The 25,087-nt window shown below is 40.4% G+C and overlaps 1 protein-coding gene across 3 annotated transcripts in view; it reads left to right on the top strand.

Annotated features, from left to right (window-relative positions):
• The window catches only part of KCNH1 (potassium voltage-gated channel subfamily H member 1), a 455,549-nt gene that overhangs the window by 15,950 nt on the left and 414,512 nt on the right, over positions 1-25,087 (top strand). For all 3 annotated transcript variants that reach the window (XR_004272203.1, XM_032289132.1, XM_032289131.1), the window contains exons 2-3: positions 7,329-7,452; positions 11,410-11,516. Coding sequence is in view for 2 of the 3 variants with exons in the window: in XM_032289132.1 (XP_032145023.1) it covers positions 7,329-7,452; positions 11,410-11,516 (231 nt within the window). In the remaining variant the exon portion in view is untranslated. The remainder of the gene's footprint in view (positions 1-7,328; positions 7,453-11,409; positions 11,517-25,087) is intronic.

Below are 25,087 nucleotides of genomic sequence, written 5' to 3'. Positions count from 1 at the left end.
TCAAGCAATCCTCCCACCTGGGCCTCCTAAAGGGTTGGGATTACAGGTGTGAGCCACTATGCCTGGCTTAAAATGTCACTGGAATTCTGATAAGGATTGCATTTAATCTGTAGATCACTTTGGGTAGTGTATTAGAGTTCTCTAGAGGAACAAAACTAATAGGATACATGTATATCCTATTTTATATGTATATATATATCCTATTATATATATGGGATCTTGTGATCGTGTGAGTTAATACTTCATAATAAACTCCCATATATATGAGATATATACTCACACAATCATAAGGTCCTGCAATAGGTGGTCTGCAAGTTGAGGAGCAAGGAGAGCCAGTCCGAATCCCAAAACTGGAGAACTTGGAGTCTGATGTTTTTGAGGACAGGAAGCATCCAGCATGGGAGAAAGATGTAGGCTGAGAGGCTAAGCCAGTCTTGCCTTTTCATGTTTTTCTGCCTGCTTTTTATTTGCTGGCAGCCAATTAGATGGTACCCACCAGATTAAGTGTGGGTCTACCTTCCCAGCTCACTGACTCGAATGTTAATCTCCTTTGGCCACACCCTCACAGACATACCGAGGATTAATACTTTGCATCCTTAAATCCAATCAATTTGACACTCAGTATTAACCATCACAGATAGTCTAAATAGGTTAACAATATTATTAATTCTGGCTAGGAGTCGTGGCTCACATCTGTAATCCCAGCACTTTGGGAGGCTGAGGCAGATGGGTCATTTGAGGTCAGGAGTTTGAGACCAGCCTTACCAACATGGTGAATCCTTGTCTCTACTAAAAATACAAAAGTTAGTTGGTCATGGTGGCGTGTGCCTGTAGTCCCAGAGGCTGAGGCAGGAGAATTGCTTGAACCTGGGATGTGGAGGTTGCAGTGAGCCGAGAATACTACACTGTACTCCAGCCTGGGTGACAGAGCAAGACTCTGTCTCAAAAAAATTAAAAAAAACCCCAACAACCCACCCCACCCCACCCCAAAGAATTATTAATTCTTCCAGTAAATGAACATGGGATATTTTTCTACTTATTTATGTAGGAGATTATATATTTTTTGATATTTTGTCCAAGCAGTGCGTTACTTTGCTAAGTTTCACTTAGCTTAAAATTAGGTTTCTGTTTACTGAGTGTGAAAAATAGTAAATAATTCCAGAGTCGTTTATGTTTGGATGTAGGTTGCCCGTCTGTGCATTTGGCTAGAAACTCTGTGTCACTTCACTTTAGCTCTCTTATTTGGCATTCTCAACCATGGGGAATATGGCCAACCACCTGGAGGAATTAAGAAGCCTTGGCTAAGCAAAATTGGCTAGCAAAATTCTAGTCCTTGTACTAGAATTGATGTATGTTATTCAGGAAATTCTCATTTTCTGAGCCTGTTTATTCTTATGGCAGACATACTTCTAGAGGCATGCTGGCAAATTTACTCAGACATATATAGGTTTCTTTCTTTCTTTTTTTTAATTTAGCAGATCTAATCTTCCCCTTTGCTATTCCCTCCCATCCTACTGAACAGCAAAGGGAATGTGGTTAAGGGGACTCTGAAGTAGTATCTCAAACTCTTCCGGTATAAATCGTCTTTTGGGTAACTCAATCTCTTCTGGGTTCAGATTCCACTTCTACCCACCTCATTACTTCTCTCTGAGATGGTGTGTGGGGTGGAAACAAGTGGCACCTGCATAGCCTCTGGAGCCTCAGAGTCCTGGATGCAGAGCCCTATTTTTCCCCTCTTGTTCCTTGGGTCTCTGGCAATGGTCCCTGCTCTGCTGGTCACTGGGTGCTCAACTGATATGTGGGGCTCAAGTCTGCAGCTGGAGAACTTGTATTCCATTCTCTTGGATTGAATAAAACTTGGTACCTCTGCCCCAATCCAACACACATTCTATGTATGTGTGTGTGTGTGTGTGTGTGTGTGTGAGAGAGAGAGAGAGAGAGAGAGAGAGAGAGAGAGAGAGACAGAGAGACAGAGACAGAGAGAGGGGGAGAGAGACTTGGTCTAATGTAGGCTATCACTTGGCCCGCAGCTCATGTCTGATATTTGCCTGACTCACTGTCCCCTCCCAAACCCCTCTACCCACCCCAGTTGTTCCTAGGACTGGGTAGGTTGATACACAGCCCTTGGCTGTAAGGTCAGCTCACTCCATTGTGATAACCATCTGCTTATTAAGCTTCAGCAGCCACGGGCAGTTGGGGACTTCTGGATTCTTTCCAGACTCCATGGGATTGGAGGGAGGCTCAAAAGTGTAATGTGGCCAAGTTTTCTGTGCAGCTGCTTTGGGTCACCCAGTGTGGTGTTCTCCCCCACCCTGGAGTATCAAATGGGGAGCCAGGCACAAAGTCTACCCTCTTCTCTCCTGTTCCTTCTCCTCTTCTATTGTATGGAAGCAGGACTGTTATAGGAATTGGCCAGCACACTAAGTTTTAAGAAGTTAAAGATGCTAGTCTTCAAGTGAGGGAAGAGACAAAACATTGAAAAGATAGGAGAACCCAAGCATTTAGAAGTGGAACAATTACCTCTACTCACATCACTATTTCCAGAAGGCATCATTGTATACCGGAAGGCAGAATAATAATCACATATGACAATAATAACAGTATTCATAGAAACGGTCTGATTTTAGCACCCAATGGCATAAGGAGACTATGTAATAGAATGATTAAAAGCATGGATTTTGAAGTCACATAGACCGAGGTTCAAATCCCAACTTTACCCTGGTATAAATGGTTATTGTGCATCCTCAGAGACTCAGTTTCCTCATGAGTAAAATGATGAAATCCCTGAGACTTCCTTCAGTAAAGTAATATCACTTCGCAAAGATTGATGTAATTTTGAAAAACACCATGATATTTGGTAAAGTACTTAGAACACTACCTGGTACAGAGTAATTATCAGTAAATGATACGCATTTGTATTAATATCTAAAATCTCACTTATGTGGAATCCCTTAATTCCTGATGATATGAGTGATGTTATGGCATTTGTATGGGTAGCCCGTAACTATAAACAGATTGTGTTCTGGAAGGTAATTTACAGGTCGATTATTTGTGGCTTAGAATAGAAGAGAATGTGCGTGCTAGGAATAGGGGAAGGGAAGGGGGAAGAATTTCTATACTGTTGGGGGCAAAAAGCTTTCTGGCTGGGACTAGAAATTTTTCTTCCATTTTCTCTAACTCCTTGGGTAAAGAGGGAATTCCTAGACCTTCTATCATGGAGTGGCAAGGGAATCTTGCTCCCTAGAGCTGTAATTGCTTGCTTGGGTTAGCAGTGAGAGGACACTATTTTGGAATTTTAAATTTTATGGTGAGAATCTTCTGAGTGGGTGATAGGCTGATGATTCTATTCCTACTGCACTTCCTGTTTTTCTGTTTCCTTGTTAAAGTCAAGGAAAATGCTAGCAGGCTTGGTTTTTCTCAGATGGGGCTATAATATGCACACCAGGGATGAGAGTATGCTTCCGGAAGGATGAATAAGTTTAAAAGGTGATCAGAACACTTTTGTGAGGACTATCAGTGATATCTGGAGCTTGAAATCTATCTTGCTCTCATTTTTCAGTAAATGAAAAATTTAATCAATAAATTAATCTTTAATGACTAAATTAATTAAAAATTAAGTACATAGTTATTTTTATCAAAGTCAGTAAGTTCATGTTTGCAAAAATCAAGCAGAAGAGCTTGTAATGTAATGTAAATAACCACTCTATGCCTTGTCTCCTCCCATCCTACTCACCAGAGGCCACATCTTCTAATTTTAGCTTTCTTCTTATAGTTTCCACCGTATCTCTAAATAACATGCATTACAGCTATTTCTAGATTTATCAATTTTAGATATTATCTGTTGACCTCTGTTAATTAGTTGAGGTTTTAGCTCACTTAGTGTTACTCCGTACCTCTCCTCCTGATATAATTATATTACCCTCTTATTGTTTATCTTTGTAGTTTTAAGTAAAATATTTACACCATTCTATTTTATAATCAGCTGGAGATACCATCTCTTATTCTCTTCATCATTGTTCTCTTTTCTCTCCCTAAACTTTTGTCACCTGTATTTTTAGTGTCAGAATCAATGAGATTACATTCAGATACTTATGATAATTAAATATTCCATCATTTATTATGTATTGACTTTAAAAATTGGAAATTAATAAGGAATAACCTTATTCCTATGATGATGTGACAGTGAGATTTGATTTCCCTTCTTGCATGATTTTTGTTTTCTTTGATGTTTTTAATTTCCTTTTCTGCCCCCACAAATTGTATACCTTTATAGACAATGTTGTTCCAAATGACCAAGAATAACATCAAGCCTTGACCTCCTTTACCTCTAGATAATTCACTTTTGGAATGTCTAGTCTCTGAACCGTTTAGTATTGAATACTGTCTACTAGCTGTCTTCCCTGCTTTCTACATTTGGAGCTATTTTTTCCTGGTTTCCATGTTGTCCTCTGTTTTGCTTTATTCCCTCATTTTGCTGGTACACATCCTCAAGTAACTACCAAAGAAAGAATATGTGGTAAATGATTTTCCCTAATCTTTTTATATATGAAAATATCTTCATTATACACTCACATTTGATTGTTTTAATTTTAAAAAGAATGTCTTCTGGCCTTTTCTCATGTTGTTCTTTCTGCTATTCCTCTTAAGGCACATGTTTTTCCTCTTGGACTGATCCTCCACGTGTTTTTTTCTTCTTCTCTGTGTTTCTTGTTTCCTTCTCTTTCTGTACTACTTTCTGTTAGACTTTTTCTTCTAACGTTCATGTTGAATATTTAATTGCTATTCATTTTTAATTTACAAGAGTTCTTGTTCCTTTATTTCTTTTTCCTCATAGTGTTCTGTTTTTGTTTTGTGGGTGTAATACTTCTCGAATCTTTCTAAGGATACCAATTAGAGATTTTTTTAAAAAAAGTTCTCTGTTTCCTATAGTATTGCTGCTTCTTCCCCAGTTATTGTTTTTTTTGTTCATTCTTTTTTATCTAATTTTCATTTTTGTGGATTTTTACCTTTTTAACTTGTTTACTTTTATTTTGCCGGGGTCTGGTATACAAAAGAAAATAAGCACATGTGCTCAATCCATTATCTACAACTGGTTATTCCCTCTTTCCTCATAGATAATCTCAGCGGAGCATTAGCCATGAAAAGGCACACTCAGATTTTCCTCCTGCTCTGGGTGTTTTGAGGGAAATTAACTACTATTTAAGAAGTTAACAAAAGAGATGGTTAAACCGACTAGGCTTCATATACACTTGGGAGTAATTTAGTAAACATTATACTACTTTTAAGTCTAAGCTATTCGGTTCAGGAAATGTGGGTTTATTCAGGGAAAGAAGACCAACATGAAGGATTATTCTGCCCCTAGGATAAAATCAAAGCCCTTTGGCTTTATTCATTCAAGACCTTCTCAGTCTGGGTCTCCAGTTCCTCCTCCTGCTGCTCTTCCTGGCTGCCCTTTGTCTACCCTAGCCTGCGCTGTGTCCCATGATGCCATGCCTTTGCCCATGCTGGATCCTCTGCCTGGAATGTTCCCTTCCTCTTACACCCTCTTGAGTTCACCAACACAGTGATCATATTTTGATTTCTATATCTATTGTTTTTGTATTATCCGTGCCAGTTACATAATAGGCTTTCAAAAAGTTTGAATAAATCTTACTCATCCTCTTAGACTAGAGCAAGTTCAAATGTTATCCCCTCTGAGACACAGCCCTTTACCTCCCTCAAATAGAGTTCACTGTTTTCTTATCTGTTTCTTGTTAGTTGTACACATGTCTATTTGTCTTGCTAAGTTTCTTGAGTGCAGGGACCATTTCTTATCAATCTGGAGACCCTCAGGGTCTTGCATTGTGCTTGGCACCTAGTTGGCACTCAAGAAGAATGTATGTATATATGGGAGAGAAGGAGAGAAGGACTGGTTGTAGATTTTTTAAAAGCATATTTCTAAAAATAGTAGTTTTATAGATTCACATCATAAATGTTGTATTTTCTGTTCCTTTTAAATAGATCAAGTATTCTCAAGAGTAGATTACCGTAATTAGCAATTCCTCCTCCCTCACCCTCCTCTATAAGGTCTTGGTTCACCACAATCCTTAGCTCCTCTCAGGCCCTGTCTTCTTCCAAGCCTTTTGTCTTCAGTGGTATCTGCATGAAGTGGAATCATTTTCCAGGCCTGCCAAATCAAGAATAAGCTCATCTAAGAAGGGTGGAGAAGCCTATCTGAAGGGATGGTTAACTATATTTTGAATAAGCTGTAAATGCTTTCAATTAAGTGATGATATATCACTGTTATTTCACTCTAGGTAGTATGTGTACACATACACACAAACACACACAGTACCTTCTCCAGTTTACAACTAAACAAGGATGTTCATGTTCTTTCATTTTTTGGAGGGTGGGGGAGTAGGTGGGTTGTTTGTGGAAAAGAGGGGCCAAACTAAAATAATGATTACATTTAAGTTCTGGATGTTATTCGTATAATTGAAATACTTGAAAAGAAAGGAAGTACAGTTGATTTCCTGAGCATAGAAAGTATTGAGGACTGATTTTCAAAAATGTGGGAAGTAGTGCAAACATAACATACTAAGCAGACCCAACACAACTAGCCTACCTAAACCCTGCATCAGGAGTGTGTGGTAGGCTACTGCTCCGTGACAGAGCTCCAAAATGCAGCTCTGTGGCTGCATTTCCAAATCAGCAAGAATTTCAAGATCAGCAAGAAGGTCCTGTTGTGTGAGCATCTTGATCAGCCTCTACAAAGTTCCAGTATTAAGAGAGTCTAGTTACTATTCCTTGCCAAGGGGAGTGTTCCATGGTGGTGTGTGTCCATGAGGCAGTGCCCTACTTCCTTCCTCTACCTTCCTGAGATGCCCTTCTAGGTTGGGCAAATCCTAGTTAGGGTGAAGAAGGCACATTTTTAGCTTCTGGCCAAAAGACTGAAAAGGCTAAGATGTTGGACAGAGCTCAGAAGAAATTACTTTTGGGTTCTCTATTACTCCATATTATTGGTATACCTTCACTTGATGAAAAATTAGGACTTAAATATGTCTCGTGGGAATCCACTGGATTTCTGCAGGAGTCATCGGTTGGTTGGTTAAGTATGCTTTCTTTTCTAACTTCTATTTGGAGTACAGTGACCTTAGCACTTAGCATTCAAAATATTCAGTTCTAAAACACTGTTCTTTTGTATGCCTCACAGGACCACATTCCTGTTCAAGAGTCTAAATTTTGGAGGGAAACAGAAACATCTGGATTGCTTGACATTACTTATGTCCTCATTGAATCTCAACTAATGTGTTGCCCGTGTACCCTTTTTTCCTTTTTTTCCTTAACAGATACTAATTTTGTGTTGGGGAATGCTCAGATAGTGGACTGGCCTATCGTGTACAGCAATGATGGATTTTGCAAGCTGTCTGGCTATCACAGGGCAGAAGTGATGCAAAAGAGCAGCACCTGCAGGTATTTATGTTTGGGGTTGTTCTGGTGAACAATCTCCTATGGTATCTTTTGGAAGAAGAAAATGGCTCACTGCATTTGGAAATTTCCTTTACCTCATTCAGCGTGTATTCACAGGAATTTTTATTGCCATATCATCTCTAGTTCATATACTGTACTGGAAAAATCAAAGCAGATGTAAAACATAGTTCCCAAAACTGACCACCTTGCAGTCACTAAGATGGGAGAGAACCCAGAAGAACTCAGGATAACCATTCTGTCTATAAAATGTGAACTCAAAAGTTTTGGCATTTTAGATGAAATTAAATGTGAAAGAGGCTCAAATACAGTGAAATGGAATTTTAGATGATTAAAATAATTTTTAAAAATTGATGAGCATTTTAGAAGAGTAACTACAATGTTGGAGAAACAATGTTGGCCTTGTTTATAGAGATTTTCCTCAGTTAGAATTCTTTGCTGTTTTGGGACGGAGTCTTGCTCTGTCATCCAGACTGGAGTGCAATTCGTGATCTTGGCTTACTACAGCCTCTGCCTCCCAGGTTCAAGTGATTCTCCTGATGTAGCTTCCTGAGTAGCTGGGAGTACAGGCATGTGCCACCACACCTGGCAAATTTTTTTTTTTTTTGTACTTTTAGTAGAGATGGGGTTTCACCATGTTGGTCAGGCTGGTCTTGAACTCCTGACCTCAGGTGATCCACCTGCCTCAGCCTCCCAAAATGCTGGATTACAGCTGTGAGCTACCATGGCCGGCTTCAGCCAAAATTTTTTACTTTGGATAAAGATAAGAGAACCAATATTTTGTTGCCTTCTAATTCATGCTGTTACATCTCTCTCTCTGTACTCTTAGCAAATTGTACTAACAGTGCAGCTGGTATATTTTTATAGGGTTTCTAACCAAGCAGTGCCCTTGGGCCGTGGTGTTAGAAAAGCTCTTTTAAAGAGTCTTCCAGGTGTTGAGCCAGACATGTAGCCTGGATCCTGCCAACATTCCCCTGCTGTGCCCTGGCAAGGTCTTGGCCCACCATAGCCTTTTGGCTCCTCTCAGTCTCTGCCTTCTTCAGTCTTCTGTCTTCAGTAGTGTTTGCATGAAGCGGAATCATTCATGCCAAATCAAGAAGCAAACTCATCTGTGAAGAGTGGAGAAGCCTGTCTGACCAAACATAGTCTTCTGTTTTCAGAAGTTGCATTTTTACTTATTAAATCAGCCATGTTACTTTACATTGGTGACAAGCATTTTAAAATAAAATACTTTTCTAAAATAAAATAAGTGTCTGAGCTCATAAGAGGAAAGTATCAAATGTTTTGAAAATATTTCCACATTTTTTTTTTTTGAGACAGAGTCTTGCTCTGTTGCCAGGCTGGAGTGCAGTGGTGCGATCTTGGCTCACTGCAACCTACGCCTTCCCAGGTTCAAGCAATTCTCCTGCCTCAGCTTCCTAAGTAGCTGGGATTGCAAGCACCTGCCACCATGCCTGGCTATTTTTTATTTTTTTTATATTTTCAGTAGAGATGTGGTTTCACTACCTTGGCCAGGCTGATCTCAAACTCCTGACTTCATAATCTGCCCGCCTTGGCCTCCCAAAGTGCTGGGATTATAGGCATGAGCCACCGTGCCTGGCCTCCACTTTCTGAAATCTTAGATTTTGGGGACTGAGAAATGGAAGATTGAAGATTCTTCCCACTGACCATTCAAAGGTTTAGAAATTATAGTTCTTAATGCAATAGAATTATCTTACATTTTTCGTGTGCTGTTATCCTCTTAAGTATTTGTAGATCTATTTATCTGCACCTGCATCTCTATCTGTATTGCACATATACAATCAGAACAATTTGAGAGACTTAGCTTCACTTTTTAGTGTGACTTGAACAGCCTTTCCTTACCTTTCTACTTATTGGCTATAATCAGACACTGTAAGGAAACCAAATAAAATAACTTGCTAATTTAGCCAACTTTTATGCACAGTTCTCATCAACTTATTGAATTACCTGAAGGTATCCCTTCTCCATAAGTAAACATACCTTTGTGCTATCTATGTTCCTGAGAGCTCAGGAGTCTCTTTTATTTATTTTGGGCATTGCGAGCATTTGCAATCTAAGATCCAGGTAAAGGAAACTTAGAACTACTGGCAACCTACCGCTTGAAAAAGTACACAAGACGAATGCAAACTGGTGTAATTATGTCACTTCATTTATTTGAAAATTCAACTTTACAGGGATTTCTTTTACCTTGTTAAGGAAATTGCTAGCATATATACCATCACTTCATTTAAATGGAGGTCACTTATCTAGAAAATTAACTCAGTAAGAGAAAGAAGAAAAATCCTCTTATTCTCAGTCAGGGCGAAATTAGTCTTGATCTTTTCTTCTTTCTAGAGATGATTCAGCAAGCTCAGTTTTCCATTTCCTGGCTTATAGGTGAAGAATACAGCCTGAAAGCAGAGTACCACACGAGTGCATAAGGACAACCACAGATAATCACATTCCTCAGGGTGCTGGGAAGGGACATCAAATAACAATTGTGATACAGAATTCACAAAGTCAACAGCTAGGACTCTTCTCTAATTTGGAAGCCTGTAGTAAGCCCAAGGCTGTTCCAGTATCAAGCTAAGCATGGTGCTTGACTTGGTGGTTCAGTTTTAGATAAGAAATTGTACTTGATAACCTCTGAGGTTCTTTGTAGCTCTGAAATTCTGTTTCTGTGATTCAAGTCATCAAAAAAAGTTAGATTATATTTACTTTGCAGTCGTAGGAGATGAGAAGTGTATCGTTTGGGAACCCATGGCAGTTTGTGCATTACCTGAGACTTGAGGCGTGATCATCACTGCTCTTTCCTTTACTGCAGTCTGAAGGCCTGGGGTTGCCAGGGGAAATGCCTGCTGGGCCCATGGGCAGCCTTTGCCAGAGACTTGGACTTTCCAGACCCATTGAAAGATGTTTTTTTCTCCTTTGTCCTCTGGCATTTTGTTAGTCTCCTATGCCATTATTCATTCTACTTAATTGGGAGTATATCCTGTTCCCAGAGGGACAAACCATGATCTTCAGACCAGATTCAGTGTGGGGCCCAGGGAAATAGTCCCGGCACTTTTCTTGCATCTGCTGAGAACTAGTGTTAGTAGGTAGACCATCTACGATCCTGAGGTTTTCTCTAATAAGTTACATGTACATTTAAATAAATGAATTTATTTTGCTGAGGACTAGAAAAGGAAAAATCTGTGGTATAAACTCACTCATCCATCTTTACCAGGAAATCTCCCAGAGTTGTCTTTCTAAACCAAAATCTAATTCCGTTTCTCCTTTGCTTAAAACCCTGCCATGTGCTCCCATTGCTTTCAAGATCAAGATTAAATTACTTCCCATGGCTTATAATGCTGAGGTCTCCTTCATGATCTTACCTTTGTTTACTTCTCTATATTAACTGTTGCAACTTTCCCTCTCATTGTCTATATTCCAGTCATATTGAAGTGAACTATAATCAGGGTCTGGAATTAATCCAACTGTCACCTCTGTGCCTTTGCAGTTGGTTTGTCTTTTGTTTGGAATGTTTTTTTCCTTCTTTCTCTCAGTCATTTCACCTCTTTGCTGCCCCTTTGACCTAATTCGTCCTTACTTCTGGGAAGCATTCTCCGACCAACTATAGAGAGCACGGTGCCCCTTCTGTGTGTTCTGTAATTCTTTATGTGTGCTGACATTGCGGCAGTGATCACATTGTTCTCTAATCCACTGTTTTCTGATCTGCTGTCTTATGGTATGTATCTCTCATCAGACTGTTAGTTTGGAGGCAATGAAAAAGTCTTATTCACAGTTGAATCAGTAAATTTTTTTGAGTCAATTAATGTTTTCATTGTGTGTGTGTATTCCACAGTACTTAGCACAGTGCTGAATATAGAACAGATATTTAACATATGCTTGTAGAATAATGAATACTTGTTAATCTAACTTGAGTTCTTTGGTTGTTTGCAGTTTTATGTATGGGGAGCTGACTGATAAAGACACTATTGAAAAAGTACGGCAAACATTTGAGAATTATGAGATGAATTCCTTTGAAATTTTGATGTACAAGAAGAACAGTGAGTATTGAGATCATTCTAAACCATACCTTTATGTGTTTGAAATAGCTTCTTGTCACTAACAAATTAAGACTTTTGATCTGTTTTGTTGTTGCTAAGAGTTAGTGTTTTTTCCTATTGGTTTACATATGGTGAGTTGCTAGCTTAAGGTACTTGTAGACTTTTTGTTTTGTTTTGTTTTGAGACAGCCTCAAAAAGGGAGGGAGAAGGTGGGACAGAAATTCTGTCCAGTTCATCTTTGTATCTATCTTCCACAGCACTTAGTACAAGTAACACAGTGGGTGCTTAATTAAGAGTTTCTAAATAAAAGTTTATCCCCAGTATTAACAACAATGCATTGTTAATTTGTATTTGTTTGTGGCTGCAGTTACTTCCACAAAGTATATTAATGAGGTTTTAGGTCAACAGCCATACGTAAGTATAAAACTTGGTCTTCTCTTAGGAGGTTTCTTGCTAAAGATTAGCTGTACTAGAAGTATGGAAGTAGGGCATATGGCACTAGCAAGGCTGTATGGGTATTGATAGTGGTTTGTTTCTGTTTTTAAAAACACTATTTTGTTTTGTAAGAAGTCCCGTGCTTTATACGTAGGATTGATTGGTAGGAAATTGATTCAATTGAACAGTTCCGGGGTGGTCCTTACGGCACATGAGGATAATTGTTTAAACTGGTTGCATTCAGGTTTGAGTGATATGTTTTGCCCTGGAAAGTAAAGGGTATGTGTTGTTTTTATCTGGGAAGAGCTGGGACTTTTTTCAGGTCTTGGGTACTGGAGTAGGTGACTGAGATTATTGTTTGCTTGGTGGTCTTTGCAGATGCTGATCTGAGAGATTTAGTAGTGGCCATTCACAAGTCCAAGAGGGTTGTAACCGCAGCTTTCACATGGAGTTGTTGCCTTGCTCCAGTTTATTCTCTCTGTCAGCAGATCTAGTTCCCATCCCACTGTTAGCTAGGAGAGGAATGAGGGGAAAGGCTGTGAAGGGCTGTATGCCAGTCCTTCCAGTATGGGGGAACACAACTCAACTCAAAGCAACAGTTCTTGCCGGAAGCATACCAATAGCGGCTTTCTCAATGGAAAGACATGGTCTGTACATGTGTCATAAGCTAACGGAATACGTTAAAAGTTTTCCACACTGGCAGCATTAATAATTCACTTGCCATTTGTTTCAGTGAGCATGTGCCCCAGAGTTTGAGATGGGAGATAGCAGTCTGCCTTTTGCTAGCTGTCTCTGAGGGCTGAAGATCCTATATTATGAGTATCTTACTATGCTGAAAGTGATTCCGATATTTGAAGTTCTGTACTTTAGGTAGACATGAACTACCCAGGTAAACCAACTAGTTCAAATGATGGGCTACCAAAGAATCAGCACTTCTTCCCTCCCTGAAGGTTGTGGTAGGCTTATTCACAGTCTCCAAAGTGGCATGTCAACCTGGGCATCAGGCTCTACTTTGTGGGTGGTATTAAAGCATTTTCAAGAGGAATTATAGTCATATCCAATTTTTACCTTAGCCTTTACCTTTAGAAAGTAAGTTTTGTGTAAGGCATGACTTGTTTAAAATGTAGATTCTCTAAGCTCTATAAAATAGGCACAGCTGAAAGTTAATTCCTCAACCAACGTCATGTGGCACCAGGACTGGTTTCCAGTGTTCGCTCCACGGCCACTCTCAGTTTTATTGTGGGTTCAAGGCAGGGCTACCACATCTGGTTGTGTGGGCCGTACCCTGCTTAGGGGGAAGTGGAAACCAGCTTGTGATTTGCTTGCTGAGTCCTCCATGGATCCTGATTTGGAATTGCATCTGTGCTGAGGAAGGAGTTTCTCTTTCTAATTTTTTTTTTTTTTTTTTTTTTGAGACAGAGTCTTGCTCTGTCACCAGGCTGGAGTGCAGTGGAGCAATCTCGGCTCACTGCAACCTCCGCTTCCTGGGTTCAAGCAATTCTTCTGCCTCAGCCTCCTGAGTAGCTGGGAACATAGGTGTGTGCCACCACGCCCGGCTAATTTTTTTGTCTTTTTAGTAGAGACGGGGTTTCACCGTGTTGGCCAGGATGGTCTTGATATCTTGACCTCGTGATCTGCTTGTCTCGGCCTCCCAAAGTGCTGGAATTACAGGTGTGAGCCACTGCACCCGGCCTCTCTTTCTAATTTACACAAAGATGCCTAGTGGGCAGCAGGGGATCTGGACAAGGCTGAACTTGTACATACAGCATGAGCCATGAAACTAAGGAAATGATGCAGATAATGTTGATTTCTTCCTAGGACCTGCTTGCTACTTCCAAATCCCACCCTCTCTTGAGGAATTAAGAAACTTGAACTTATTTGTTAAGCCTGGGAATTGTACAATTGCACTGGATTCTCTGTGTGTGGTTTTTTTTTTTTCCAATAGCTTTTATTGACTCACTACCTTATGGCAGATACTAAGCTTCCTGCTAGGGATGCAAGTATGAAGAGACAGACAAAGTTTCTGCTCTTACAACATCTGCAGGGGAAGGGGCAGCATCCACGGAATGGAGCCATAAGTGCTTTGATGGTGACACCACATAGGTGGCTCATAACCCCAACTTAGGAGGTTAGGGAATGAAGTCTTCCTAACAGGCATAAATGCCATGCAGAAACTGGAAGGATAGAGAGGAGCTAGACAAAGACCAGGGCCAAGAGTATCCCAGGCTGAATGCATGTGAAAGAGGGCAGCAGGGAGAGAGAAGATTGAGGGTTCAAGAGACACAAAGCAATGCTTCTTAAACTTTGACATGCATAAGAACTCATCAGTGAATGGAAATGTGTATTTCTATGCAGAGGGTCTAGCAAAGGATCTGAGGTTCTGCTCCCAGGTGATGCCGATGCTGCTGGTCCACAGATCACACTCGGAGTAGCAAGGACAGAAAGCTGCCGTAGTGAAGACTGATTTCCATGCCAACAGGGTGCATCTCTTTCAGGGCTGTACCCCTTGCACCCAGTCCAGTACCTGACACATAGAAAGTGCTCCACCCAAACTCATGGGGTAAATAAATATATAAATATATGAGGGGCTGGGTGCAGTAGCTCATGCCTGTAATCCCAGCACTTTGAGAGGCTGAGGCAGGTGGATCACTTGAGGTCAGGAGTTCGAGACCAGCCTGGTCAACATCGTGAAACCCCATCTCTACTAAAAACACAAATATTAGCTGAGTGTGGTGGTGGATTATCAATCCCAGCTACTCGGAAGGGTGAGGCAGGAGAATTGCTTGAACCCCAGAGGCGGAGGTTGCAGTGAGCTGAGATCGTGCCACTGCTCTTCAACCTGGGTGACAGAGAGAGACTCTGTCTCTGATACATACATATGCGTGTGTGTGTGTATGTGTGTGTGTAGAAATATAAATACATGAGATGTAATATGAGGTTGGAGAGGCTAGAAAGGGCCAGTCACACAGCCAAGTTAAACAGTTTAGAATCTGTCTCAAAAGCAGCAGTGGTGGAGAAGGTGGTGGGGGTGAGGGGTGTTGAGGGATTTTAAGCAGGGTAGGTATGTCATTGGATTTCATTTTAGAAAGATGTCTCTAAGCCGAGGGGTGGTGGCTCACACCTGTAATTCCAGCTACTTGGAGGCTGAGTGGGGAGGATTGTTTGAGCCCAGGAGTTTGAATCTGACCTGGGACACATAGTAAAACCCTTCTAAAAAAGAAATGAAAAATAAATATGGCTTCAGCTAAAGCGTGGAGATGGAATGGAGCTTAGTGAGAGAGGAGGTAGAGCAGCTGCTAGGAATCGCTCTGACAACAAAATGGTAGTGGCCTGGTCGGGGGAAGAGGCATTCGAACTGATAGATGTCCGGGGGCTATGGAGGAGATGGAGCGTAGGGCCTTTGTCAGTGGTGTCCAGGGATGGGCTCCTCCCTTAGTTTGGGAGATCCAGGCAGAGCCCAGGAAGTAGGAAGCCCTGCGTTTCCAGACAGGAACTCATCCTCTAACCTGAAGTAAAACTCGCTAGTGCATGGCTCAGAGCTGGCATTAAGGAGTGAGGAGGTGAATGTTTGCTGAGTGACTTTGAAAGGAACCTGATATTTACCAAGAAATGAGAGAAACAACATGGCATGATTCAAAGTACAGGAGAGAAACAACATGGGGTGATTCAAAGTAAGGGCATCAGAGCCAGGGAGTGAGCAGGGGAGAGGAGTCCACTGGGAGCAGAAATGGGTCGGAGGGAGGAAGGAGGGTTTCATGTTTCTTTTCGTGTCTGTGGAATAGAGTTTGCTTCTACTTTCAAACTTCTACTCTGTTCAATAGAGTAAAACATTTCAGCATTTTAAAGCAATACAGAGTTCCATGAGGGAAAAGTTCTTCTTGTTGAGATTTTAAAAAGTTAATTGTCACTATCTTAAAGTGTATTTTTTCTCTGATTTTAAATTAATGCATGTTTACGATGATGAATGTATAAAAAATATATAAAGAAAAAAACACACAAAAGACAGAGTGAAGTACTGTTATGCTATTAACTTTTTGGTGTGTTTCCTTTTTGTTTTTGTCTGTGCATGTTTTACGTACTAGAGATTTCGACATGTATACAATTTAAAAATCATACATTTATTTAGTCTTTATCACAAAATATCCCCATTATTAAAATTCCTCATGAATACAATTTAGAAAGAATTTTATTAATGCTTCCTCTATTATTGAATATTTATGAGACTCAATTTTCTTTATTAAAAACAATGCTGAGGTAAAAATTGTTACATGAAGATATTTTGTTGACAGTATGAAATATTTCCTAGAAGTTGAGAATTGCTGTGTCAAGGAATGTAAACTAAGGTTTCTGAGACTTATTGCCAAATAGCTTTCCAGAAGAATTGAACCCATTTCCAAGTACTTATGCAGAATGTGAGTGTCTGACTCATTATACCTCACCAGCATTGAATAGTATAACTTTTAAATTGTGAAATTGCCAATTTTTTTTTTTTTTTTTTTTTTTTTTTTTGTTTAGTGAGCTTTTTAATGCTGGTGAGATTGAAGTATTTTTTTTTTCTATTTACTATCCATTTAAAATTATCCTTTTAAATGTTAGTTGTTCAGATTCTTTGCCCATATATCCTATTTAATTCTAGGGATTTTCCTACTCATTTTTACAAGCTTTTAATAAATTGTTTTTGTTCTTTTTTTCCCAGTCCCATTCTTTAGGGTTTGCAAGGACAACTTTGTAGAAAGAATCTTCTTTTTTTTTGTTTTTGAGACAGAGTCTCACTCTATTGTCTAGGCTGGAGTGCAATGGCACAATCTTGGTTCACTGCAACCTCTGCCTCCCAGGTTCAAGTGATTCTTCTGCCTCACCCTCCTGAGTAGCTGGGATTACAGGTGCGCACTACCACACCCAGCTAATTTTTTATGTTTTTTTTTTTTTTTTTTAGTGGAGTTGGGGTTTTACCATATTGGCCAGGCTGGTCTTAAACTTCTGACCTTGTGATTCACCCGTCTTGGCCTCCCAAAGTGCTGGGATTACAGGCATGAACCACCGTGCCTGACTGTAAGGATCTTCTATTGATAAGCATTAATATTTGTCCTATCTTTTGGGGAGTTGAGAGTCATTAGCAGAAGACTTCATGGTGTGATTTGGAATGAGTGTTTGGAATGCCATTACATTTGTTTAAGGATGGATTATTTGAAAGATTTCTATATTGGTCACTTGAAAAACCTGGCATTTCTGTAGTGATATATATTTCGTATTGTTATTTGCCTCATGCATAGTATGCTGTATGATTTCCTTTTCTTTCTTTCTTTCTTTCTTTTTTTTTTGGAGCCAGGCTCTAGTTGTGTTGCCCAGGCTGGAGTGCAGTGGCATGATCTTGGCTCACTGCAACCTCTGCTTCCCAGGCTCCAGCCATCCTCCCACCTCAGCCACCCAAGTAGCTGGGACTACAGGCACATACCATCATGCCGGGCTATTACTATTATTTTTTTTTTTGTATTTTTGTAGAGTTGGGGTTTTACCATGTTGGCCAGGCTGGTCTTCACCTGCTGAGCTCAAGCCATCCGCCCACCTCGACCTCCTGAAGTGTTGAGATTACAGGCCTGAGCCACCATGTCTGGCCTGATTTTCTTACATCAATGACAGTTGTCATTAACGAACTCATTCAGTAAATGTTCATGTGTTTGCTCCTGTGCTAGTCAATTAGTTTTTCAATTTTTCAAACAAGAAAATCAAGAAATATTAGCCCTAAATAAAAGCAGTCAGTACGCCCTCTGGACAACACTCCTCAGAGTGTGACTCCACAATTTGTGGTGTGGCTGGTGGCCTGGAATCTGGGAACTCTGAATCAGCTCTCGTCAGAGAAGCCGGGGGAAAGGCATCTGACAGCATTTCTGCTGAGCCGGCAAGGAGAAGCTGCTGGCCAACTTGATACTGATTACCTACCGTAGGCTCAGCACTGTGCCAGACCGGTAGGTCACAGAGATAGAGATGTAAGAAACTGACTCTGCCTTTGAGGAGGTTGCAGTCTAGTTGTGGAGACAAATCTAATAAGCAAAGCAGTCACATTTTGTCTATTTGTTGAATGGGTTGTCTTTTATTTATTCAGTGATAGGAGCTGCTTATATGTAATGAATATTGATCCTACATCAGAGACATATTGAAAAACATTTTTCTCTATTTGAACATTTTTTCTTTTAACTTTTTCTTTTTCCATCTAGAAGTGAAAAAGTTTTATGTCAGTGTTTTCCTTTCTAGTTCTGAGTTTTATATAATGCTTAGGAAGTTCTTCTCCTTACCTAATTAATGAAAATATGCTTCAGTTTTTCCTTTTGGTACCTTTATAGTTGTGTTAAAATATTGAGAATATTAAGTCCTTTTGAATTTATTTTTGTGTATTATGCGAAGCAACAAGCTAACATTTTCCATACTGCTTATTCAGTTGTCCCATTACTGTTTTCTAAATAATCCACTTCTTCCTTTCTGATTTGAAATGCTCTTTTCTTTATATGCGAAGGTCTCACTCACACATATGTGGGTTTGTTTCTGTCTTCCCCTTCTCTAGGAATCCTTTAGTAACTTATTAGCTATGTGGGTTTGATTAGGATACTTGCCCACTTGGGTTCCCCAGATTTGAAATGAGAATAATATCATAGTAGCTATTCTACTTTATAGAATCATTGTGAGAAGTAAACCACAATGTTTCAGGGGCCTGGCCCCATTGTAAGTACTCCATGAATGATACATATATATTTTTTCTTTTGAGGCCTGTGCCAGTTACTTTTAATTACTGTAGTAGGCAGTCCCTGTTATTATTTTTCTTTCTAATAATTTCAAGGATTTATTGGGCATGCTTACACCTTAATTTTTCTGTTTGAATTGAATTTTAATTCATCAGAGTCAGAGAAAAACAAATACAAGAACAGCTGAGACTGATTGAAATTGCATTAGATTTATATATTAGAGGGAGAGATCTGACATCTTATAAAATGGAATCTTCTTATCTACAAACAGTGTAATTCTCTCCATTTATTTAGGTCTTGTTTTGGGCTCATCAATGCAATTTTAATTATGTTGAAGCTTAAGTTTTGATTTTTCTGCTTTTGCCCTTGTTATGTTTGAGACTGGCCCTCTTCCCTCAAAACAGGTGGAGGCAGCTTCAGAGTTTTGTTAAACACTTTGAGATACTTCCTGTTTTAAAGTCATTCAAACAGCCCTGAGGAATGAGATTGGGCATCTCCATCTTACAGGTGAGGAATTTAAAAGGAAAGAAGAGAGGAAAGTGATAGTTTTGGGGCCAAGTGTGGTGGCTCATACCTATAATCATGGCACTTTGGGAGGCCGAGGCAGGTGGATCAACTGAGGTCAGGAGTTCAAGACCAGCTTGGCCAACATGGCAAAACCCTGTCTTTACTAAAAATACAAAAATTAGCCAGGTGCAGTGGTGGACACCTGTAACTCCAGCTACTCAGGAGGCTGAGGCAGGAGAATTGCTTCAGCCCGGGAGGCGGAGGTTGCAGTGAGCTGAGATTGCGCCACTGCACTCTGGCCTGGGCAATGGAGCGAGACTCCATCTAAAAATAAATAAATAAATAAAATAAAAAATAAAGAAAAATAAAAAAGAAAGTGATAGTTTTAAACACCTATGGATCAGACATGTGGGTATTTTTATTTTAAGTAACTCTGCTATACCCATTTTACAAATGAAGAGGCTGATGGTGAGAGAAATTAAACGGATGTGGCCAAGGCTCCCAATAACTGAAGATAAAGGGCTCAGACTCAGGGCTTGGGAGTCAGTGATAGATGTTCTAATGGCCAGTGGTCATTATGTCCCTCTGGTGCTGTCTCATCCTCTCTGTACTTGTCATTTGTCTCAATAAAGTCGACCCCAGAGCAATTGTTATATTTCCTGTGGCAGGCTACCATCCCAAGTCTAGTTTCTGGCCCTATCAGAGTGCAGCCCTTCCCAAAAGCCAATCACAGTGGCTTGGCCTGTTCCATTGCTGTTGAATATGGTCTGGATACCCAGATGCCTGATTACAGAGAGTAATCTTGGGCTTGGGAGGAAGCCCAGGGTGGAAAGAAGATTGATGGTGGCCAAAAATTTTCTCATGCATCTGAGCCTTGCCGTTCTGTTATCTGGCTGCCAAAGCTGAGGAACCTCAAAGCCATGTTAGGTTGTCAGGTTCATTACTACATTATCTAAGGGAGCTATGCAAGGGATGAGAATCAGAGTGACCAGGAAAAGGCTGACCTGGAACTGCCTTCCCACTGGGCATCCTCATCCTGGAAAGAGCCTCCCTCCCAGCAGCAGCAGCCTCTGCCATCAGTAGGCTTGTCAGGTGCTATGTTGTTCCTGAGTTTGTAAATAGATCTTTCTTTAATAAAGGATTTAACATTGACCCTTTGTCCTTTTTGCAATAGGATATCATATGCTTACTTTTCTCAGTTTTTCCATAGTAGGCACTTGGGTGAAAAGGCAGAAATTTAACTTCTTCCTGATTTTGTGTGTATGCGTATCAATATTTGTGTTCATTGCCTCTCTAACATCTTGATGGAATGGATCCTGCTGCAGAATTTGGGTTCTAGGAAAGACCCCTGTAGCCTACTTGCCCCAAATTCTGTCTGCATGAAAGTCAATGTCTGAATGGAGCCAAAGGATTTCTGAACATCCCTGGAGGGCAGAAGGGAAAGTGGGTTGGATGGGGCTCCAGGTTCCAGATGGTTCATGTTCACTTGAAGCAACTGTTTCTTTCATATATTGAATCTTTAAATTATATTTCCTTAAATAAAATTCCTTTGCTTTTAAGTGGAAAAGGCTGAAACACTGGCCTGTACCACCTAGGAGGGACTTATGTTCTCTTCTGAAAGAATTCTAGAAATGAAAATTTAAGCCCATTCTGCTCTCTTTCCTGGACTGTTTGGGTAGTGATAGTTTGGGATAGAGACTGGTCTGAGTGACTGAAAACACTGGATGTAGGATTTATTTATTTTTTTAAATTTAGCATTCCTAGAGCATCTACCCACCAAGGTTGTCGTGCAACTCCATGACGGTACCCCTTGGAGTGGAGCGATGCAATGGCTTCACATGATCCTGTGCATAATACTACACTGAATGCCAGGAAGTAGGGGTGCCCGGTGGTAAGATAGAGAAAGTAGATAGGTCTCTTGCCCTTTGGGTGTATTAGGATCTATTTAAAGAAACAGTCCTTAGCTGTTAAGCTTTGAGGGGGCAAGTACATAACACTTAACTTCCCTGTCCATGATCAGAACCAACTGAGAGAGATAAAGGAATCATGCCAATATAGCAGGGGTCCCCAGCTCCCAGGCCACAGACTGCTACCAATCCATGGCCTGTTAGGAACTGGGCCACATAGCAGGAGGTAAGTGGCAGCTGAGCGAGCATCACCACCTGAGCTCCACCTCCTGTCAGATCAGTGGTGGAATTAGCTTCTCATAGAAACGCGAACCCTGCTGTGAACTGTGCATGCAAGGGATCTAGGTTGCCTGTTCCATATGAGAACCTAATGCCTGATGATCTGAGGTGGAACAGTTTCATCCTGAAATGGTTCATGGAAAAATTGTCTTCCATGCAACCAGTCCATGTGCCAAAAAGGTTGGGAACTGCTTCAATAAAGGATAAAATATCACTTTTATGACTAATAAAGCTGATCCTGGGGAATGTAGTTTATACTTGTGGGAAAGTGAGTTTCTAAAAGTGAACCGTAGAATCAGACAGAGTTACCTGGAAGTCACAGGTAGTACTGGAGAACTGCAGGCTTCTCCTCCTACCCGCCATCCTTCCTGCCTTTTGCCTTTCCCCCTAACATTTATAGGCCAGGGAGCAAACCAGTGAAGGTGCCAAGCTACGCATATCCAGTTCTTGTTTCCCAGATGACCAACCAACCCAGGTAAAAGACCCAGTGTTACACTGAAAGGTGTTCTTCCACAGAGAAACACCAGATCAGGAAAAAGGAAGTCCTTTCCCTCAAAATGCCCTTATATTCAGCTCAAGATGAACTCCAAGGCAGTGTGTCCTGATTGTATGAATTTTAGGTACAAGATATATATTTATATACTGAAAAGGAATGGTCAGAGTAGTATGTGTTTAATCAGAGAACATGGCTGGGTGCAGTGGCTCACACCTGTAATCCCAGAACTCTGGGAGACTGAGGCAGGTGAATCACCTGAGGTCAGGAATTTGAGACCAGCCTGGCCAACATAGTGAAACCCCATCTCTACTAAAAATACGAAAATTAGCCAGATGTGGTGGCATGCACCTGTAGTCCCAGCTACTCAGCAGGCTGAGGCAGGAGAATCACTTGAATCCTGGAGGTGGAGGTTGCAGTGAGCTGAATCATGCCACTGTACTACAGCCTGGGCAACAGAGAGAGACACACTTTAAACAAATGGACTTGTTAAGTGGGGAGAGTTCATTCATGATGAACTTGAACTGTGGACAAATGAAAAAGGCCTCCCAATATGACTAATAAAATGGTTTTCACGATCTTGGAGTTGTGGCTTAGTGTCATCTACCCTTGTAGTCATAAATGGAACATAAAGAATAGATGCACTTTGGGAGGCTGAGGCAGGCGGATCACGAGGTCAAGAGATCAAGACCATCCTGGCCAACATGGTGAAACCCTGTCTCTACTAAAAATACAAAAAAATTAGCTGGGCGTGGTGGCATGCGTCTGTAGTCCCAGCTACTCGGGAGGCTGAGGCAGGAGAATTGCTTGAACCTGGGAGGTGGACGTTGCAGTGAGCCGAGGTCATGCCACTGCACTCCAGCTTGGCACCTGGTGAAGGAGTGAGACTCTGTCTCAAAAAAAAAAAAAAAAAGAATAGATGGTACAGTGCCAACTGGAGCAAGTTCCCAGGCATCAGGCCCAACAGGTACAGTGCAGTGATGGGATGTGGGGCCGAGCTGGGAGGGGATGGTTCTGGAGATTCTAGGAGTAGGTTTGTGATTCTAGGAGTAGGTTCCGTATCATGAGTGGGTTCTTGTCACCTGATTTATTACTAATTTGTATTTATTAATAATACAAATAATTTTATACTATAATACATTTTATTACTATAATGCATTTAATACAAATAAATTTATTACTAATTTGTATTTATTAATAAATTATAATTAAGTATAATTAGTATTAATACTAATTTGCATTAGTAATAAATCAGGTGACAGGAACCCACTCATGATGTACTCCAGCCTGGGCAACAGAGAGACATAGTTTAAACAAATTTGTCTGTTAAGTGGGGAGTAATTAGAGGTATTTTCTGGTTTATCATCTGAAAAAATGCTTAAAGTTTTTTTTTAAGAGCAAAAAGAAGATTTTTTTTGATTTGTGTGTTTTTTGCCTTAACAGATAGGGTACAATTGAGAGCCATGAGGGTGTGGGCTTAATTGCTGTGACACTTTCCTTTGAGTTTTTCATTGCTTAATTGAAAATGGTTTAAAATCCTGCAGATTCTGAGGAAAAGACTGGAAGGAATAGCAATACATACTTCCAAAAACAGTGGACAATTATAAGCTCATTTTCTTGACTTTGAAATGCTATTTGTGATTTTTCAATGGTAGGATTTTTTTTTAAAACACTTCTTAAGGTGACATTATAATCTGTTGGTCTTTGCAGAACACCTAGAACCTGGCAGCTGAAAATTATGCAAAGAGAATGGAAAGAAGATTAAAATTAACTATAGATGAATGCATAGATAATCAAGATTTAAGGAGAACACATTTCCATTAGATTTACTTGCTGCCTGTTTGTACGCTTTAGGGTTATTACTACTGACATGTGAACAGGCAGTGTAGCCAAATCTGTAAACTAGCTATTGTCAAGCTAGATTGGCTAAGTCTAATGTTAGAGATGTCTCTCTGTCTCTGGTGTATAGTGCGGAGTTTGATGTGATTGTGGACACGGAAACCCAGGTGACTGCTTGAGGGGCTATTTTCATCTCTAAGATTCAGTGAGTTGTCTGCTTTCTAGCTCACAAAGTAATATATGTAAAATGCTGAGCACAGTGCCTCGCACATAGGAAACTAATACTTAACATGGGGAAATAGTTACTTTATTTTGATTTGAAAATGGTTATCAAATAGTGTGCTAAGTATTATTCCAGTTATGCAAAATTCAACAAATAGTTATTCAGTTCTTCTAGATGCCGTTGTAGGAACTGGAATATAAGAACTAGGAAGAAAAGAACATAGGATTGCTTTGTGTTTCATTTAATTTTGTATCATAGAATAAATTGGTGCTTCTTGCTGTGATGTCCTCTATGACTAGAAAATGTTTTTTATTTTTCCTAATTATTTTTGGGAAGCCAGCAAGTGACTGTACAGATATCTGCCTGCTGATACCCGAGTGGGTGCCCTCTCTGAGCCAGTCTGAATAGCCCTGCCAACCTCCTTCTGTGGATGAAGACAGTGCTTAGGAAGAGCTCATTTATCTTCCACTCTAGCTCACAAACAAGGATTCATACTGAAACACATTTATTGAGCTTCCTATGGCACTAATGTGATCCAAGCCCAAACCTGCTTGGAATCCTGCTTTTCTGGAGAGCTCTGTATGGGGGAATCATTGTGGTGTTCCTTTCCTTCTTGAATGCCTTGTCATTTATCATTGTATTGGATCTTTTGGAATTTTATTTTAAGGAGAGAGATGTAGAAATATAATTTCTGGGCTGGGTGTAGTGGCTCACGCCTGTAATCTCAGCACTTTTGGAGGCTGAGGCGAGTGGATCACTGGAGGTTGGGAGTTGGTGACCAGCCTAAAACCCCACCTGTACTAAAAATACAAAAATAAGCTGGGCATGGTGATGGGTGCCTGTAATCCCAGCTGCTTGAGGGGCTGAGGTGGGAGAATTGCTTGAACCCGGGAGGTGGTGGTTGCAGTGAGCCGGAATTGCACCATTGTACTCCAGCCTGGCTGACAGAGTGAGACTCTTATCTCAAAAAAAAAAAAAAGAAAGAAATACAGTTTCTGGCCCATGTGTGATTGATCATGTGAGTCAAATTGGTGAATTCCTAAACTGGATTTTGACTCTGGGGTCCTTTAGCAATGGATGAAGTTTGAAATTTGAGTTGGCATGATCTGCTGGCCGTGGTTGGCAGGGCCTCTCTGGGCCCCTACTATTTA

The sequence above is a fragment of the Sapajus apella genome, unplaced genomic scaffold, assembly GCF_009761245.1.
Source record: "Sapajus apella isolate SASKATOON/1434 unplaced genomic scaffold, GSC_monkey_1.0 scaffold22, whole genome shotgun sequence".
NCBI classification, from domain to species: domain Eukaryota; kingdom Metazoa; phylum Chordata; class Mammalia; order Primates; family Cebidae; genus Sapajus; species Sapajus apella.
This window is presented reverse-complemented; position numbering and strand designations above follow the sequence as displayed.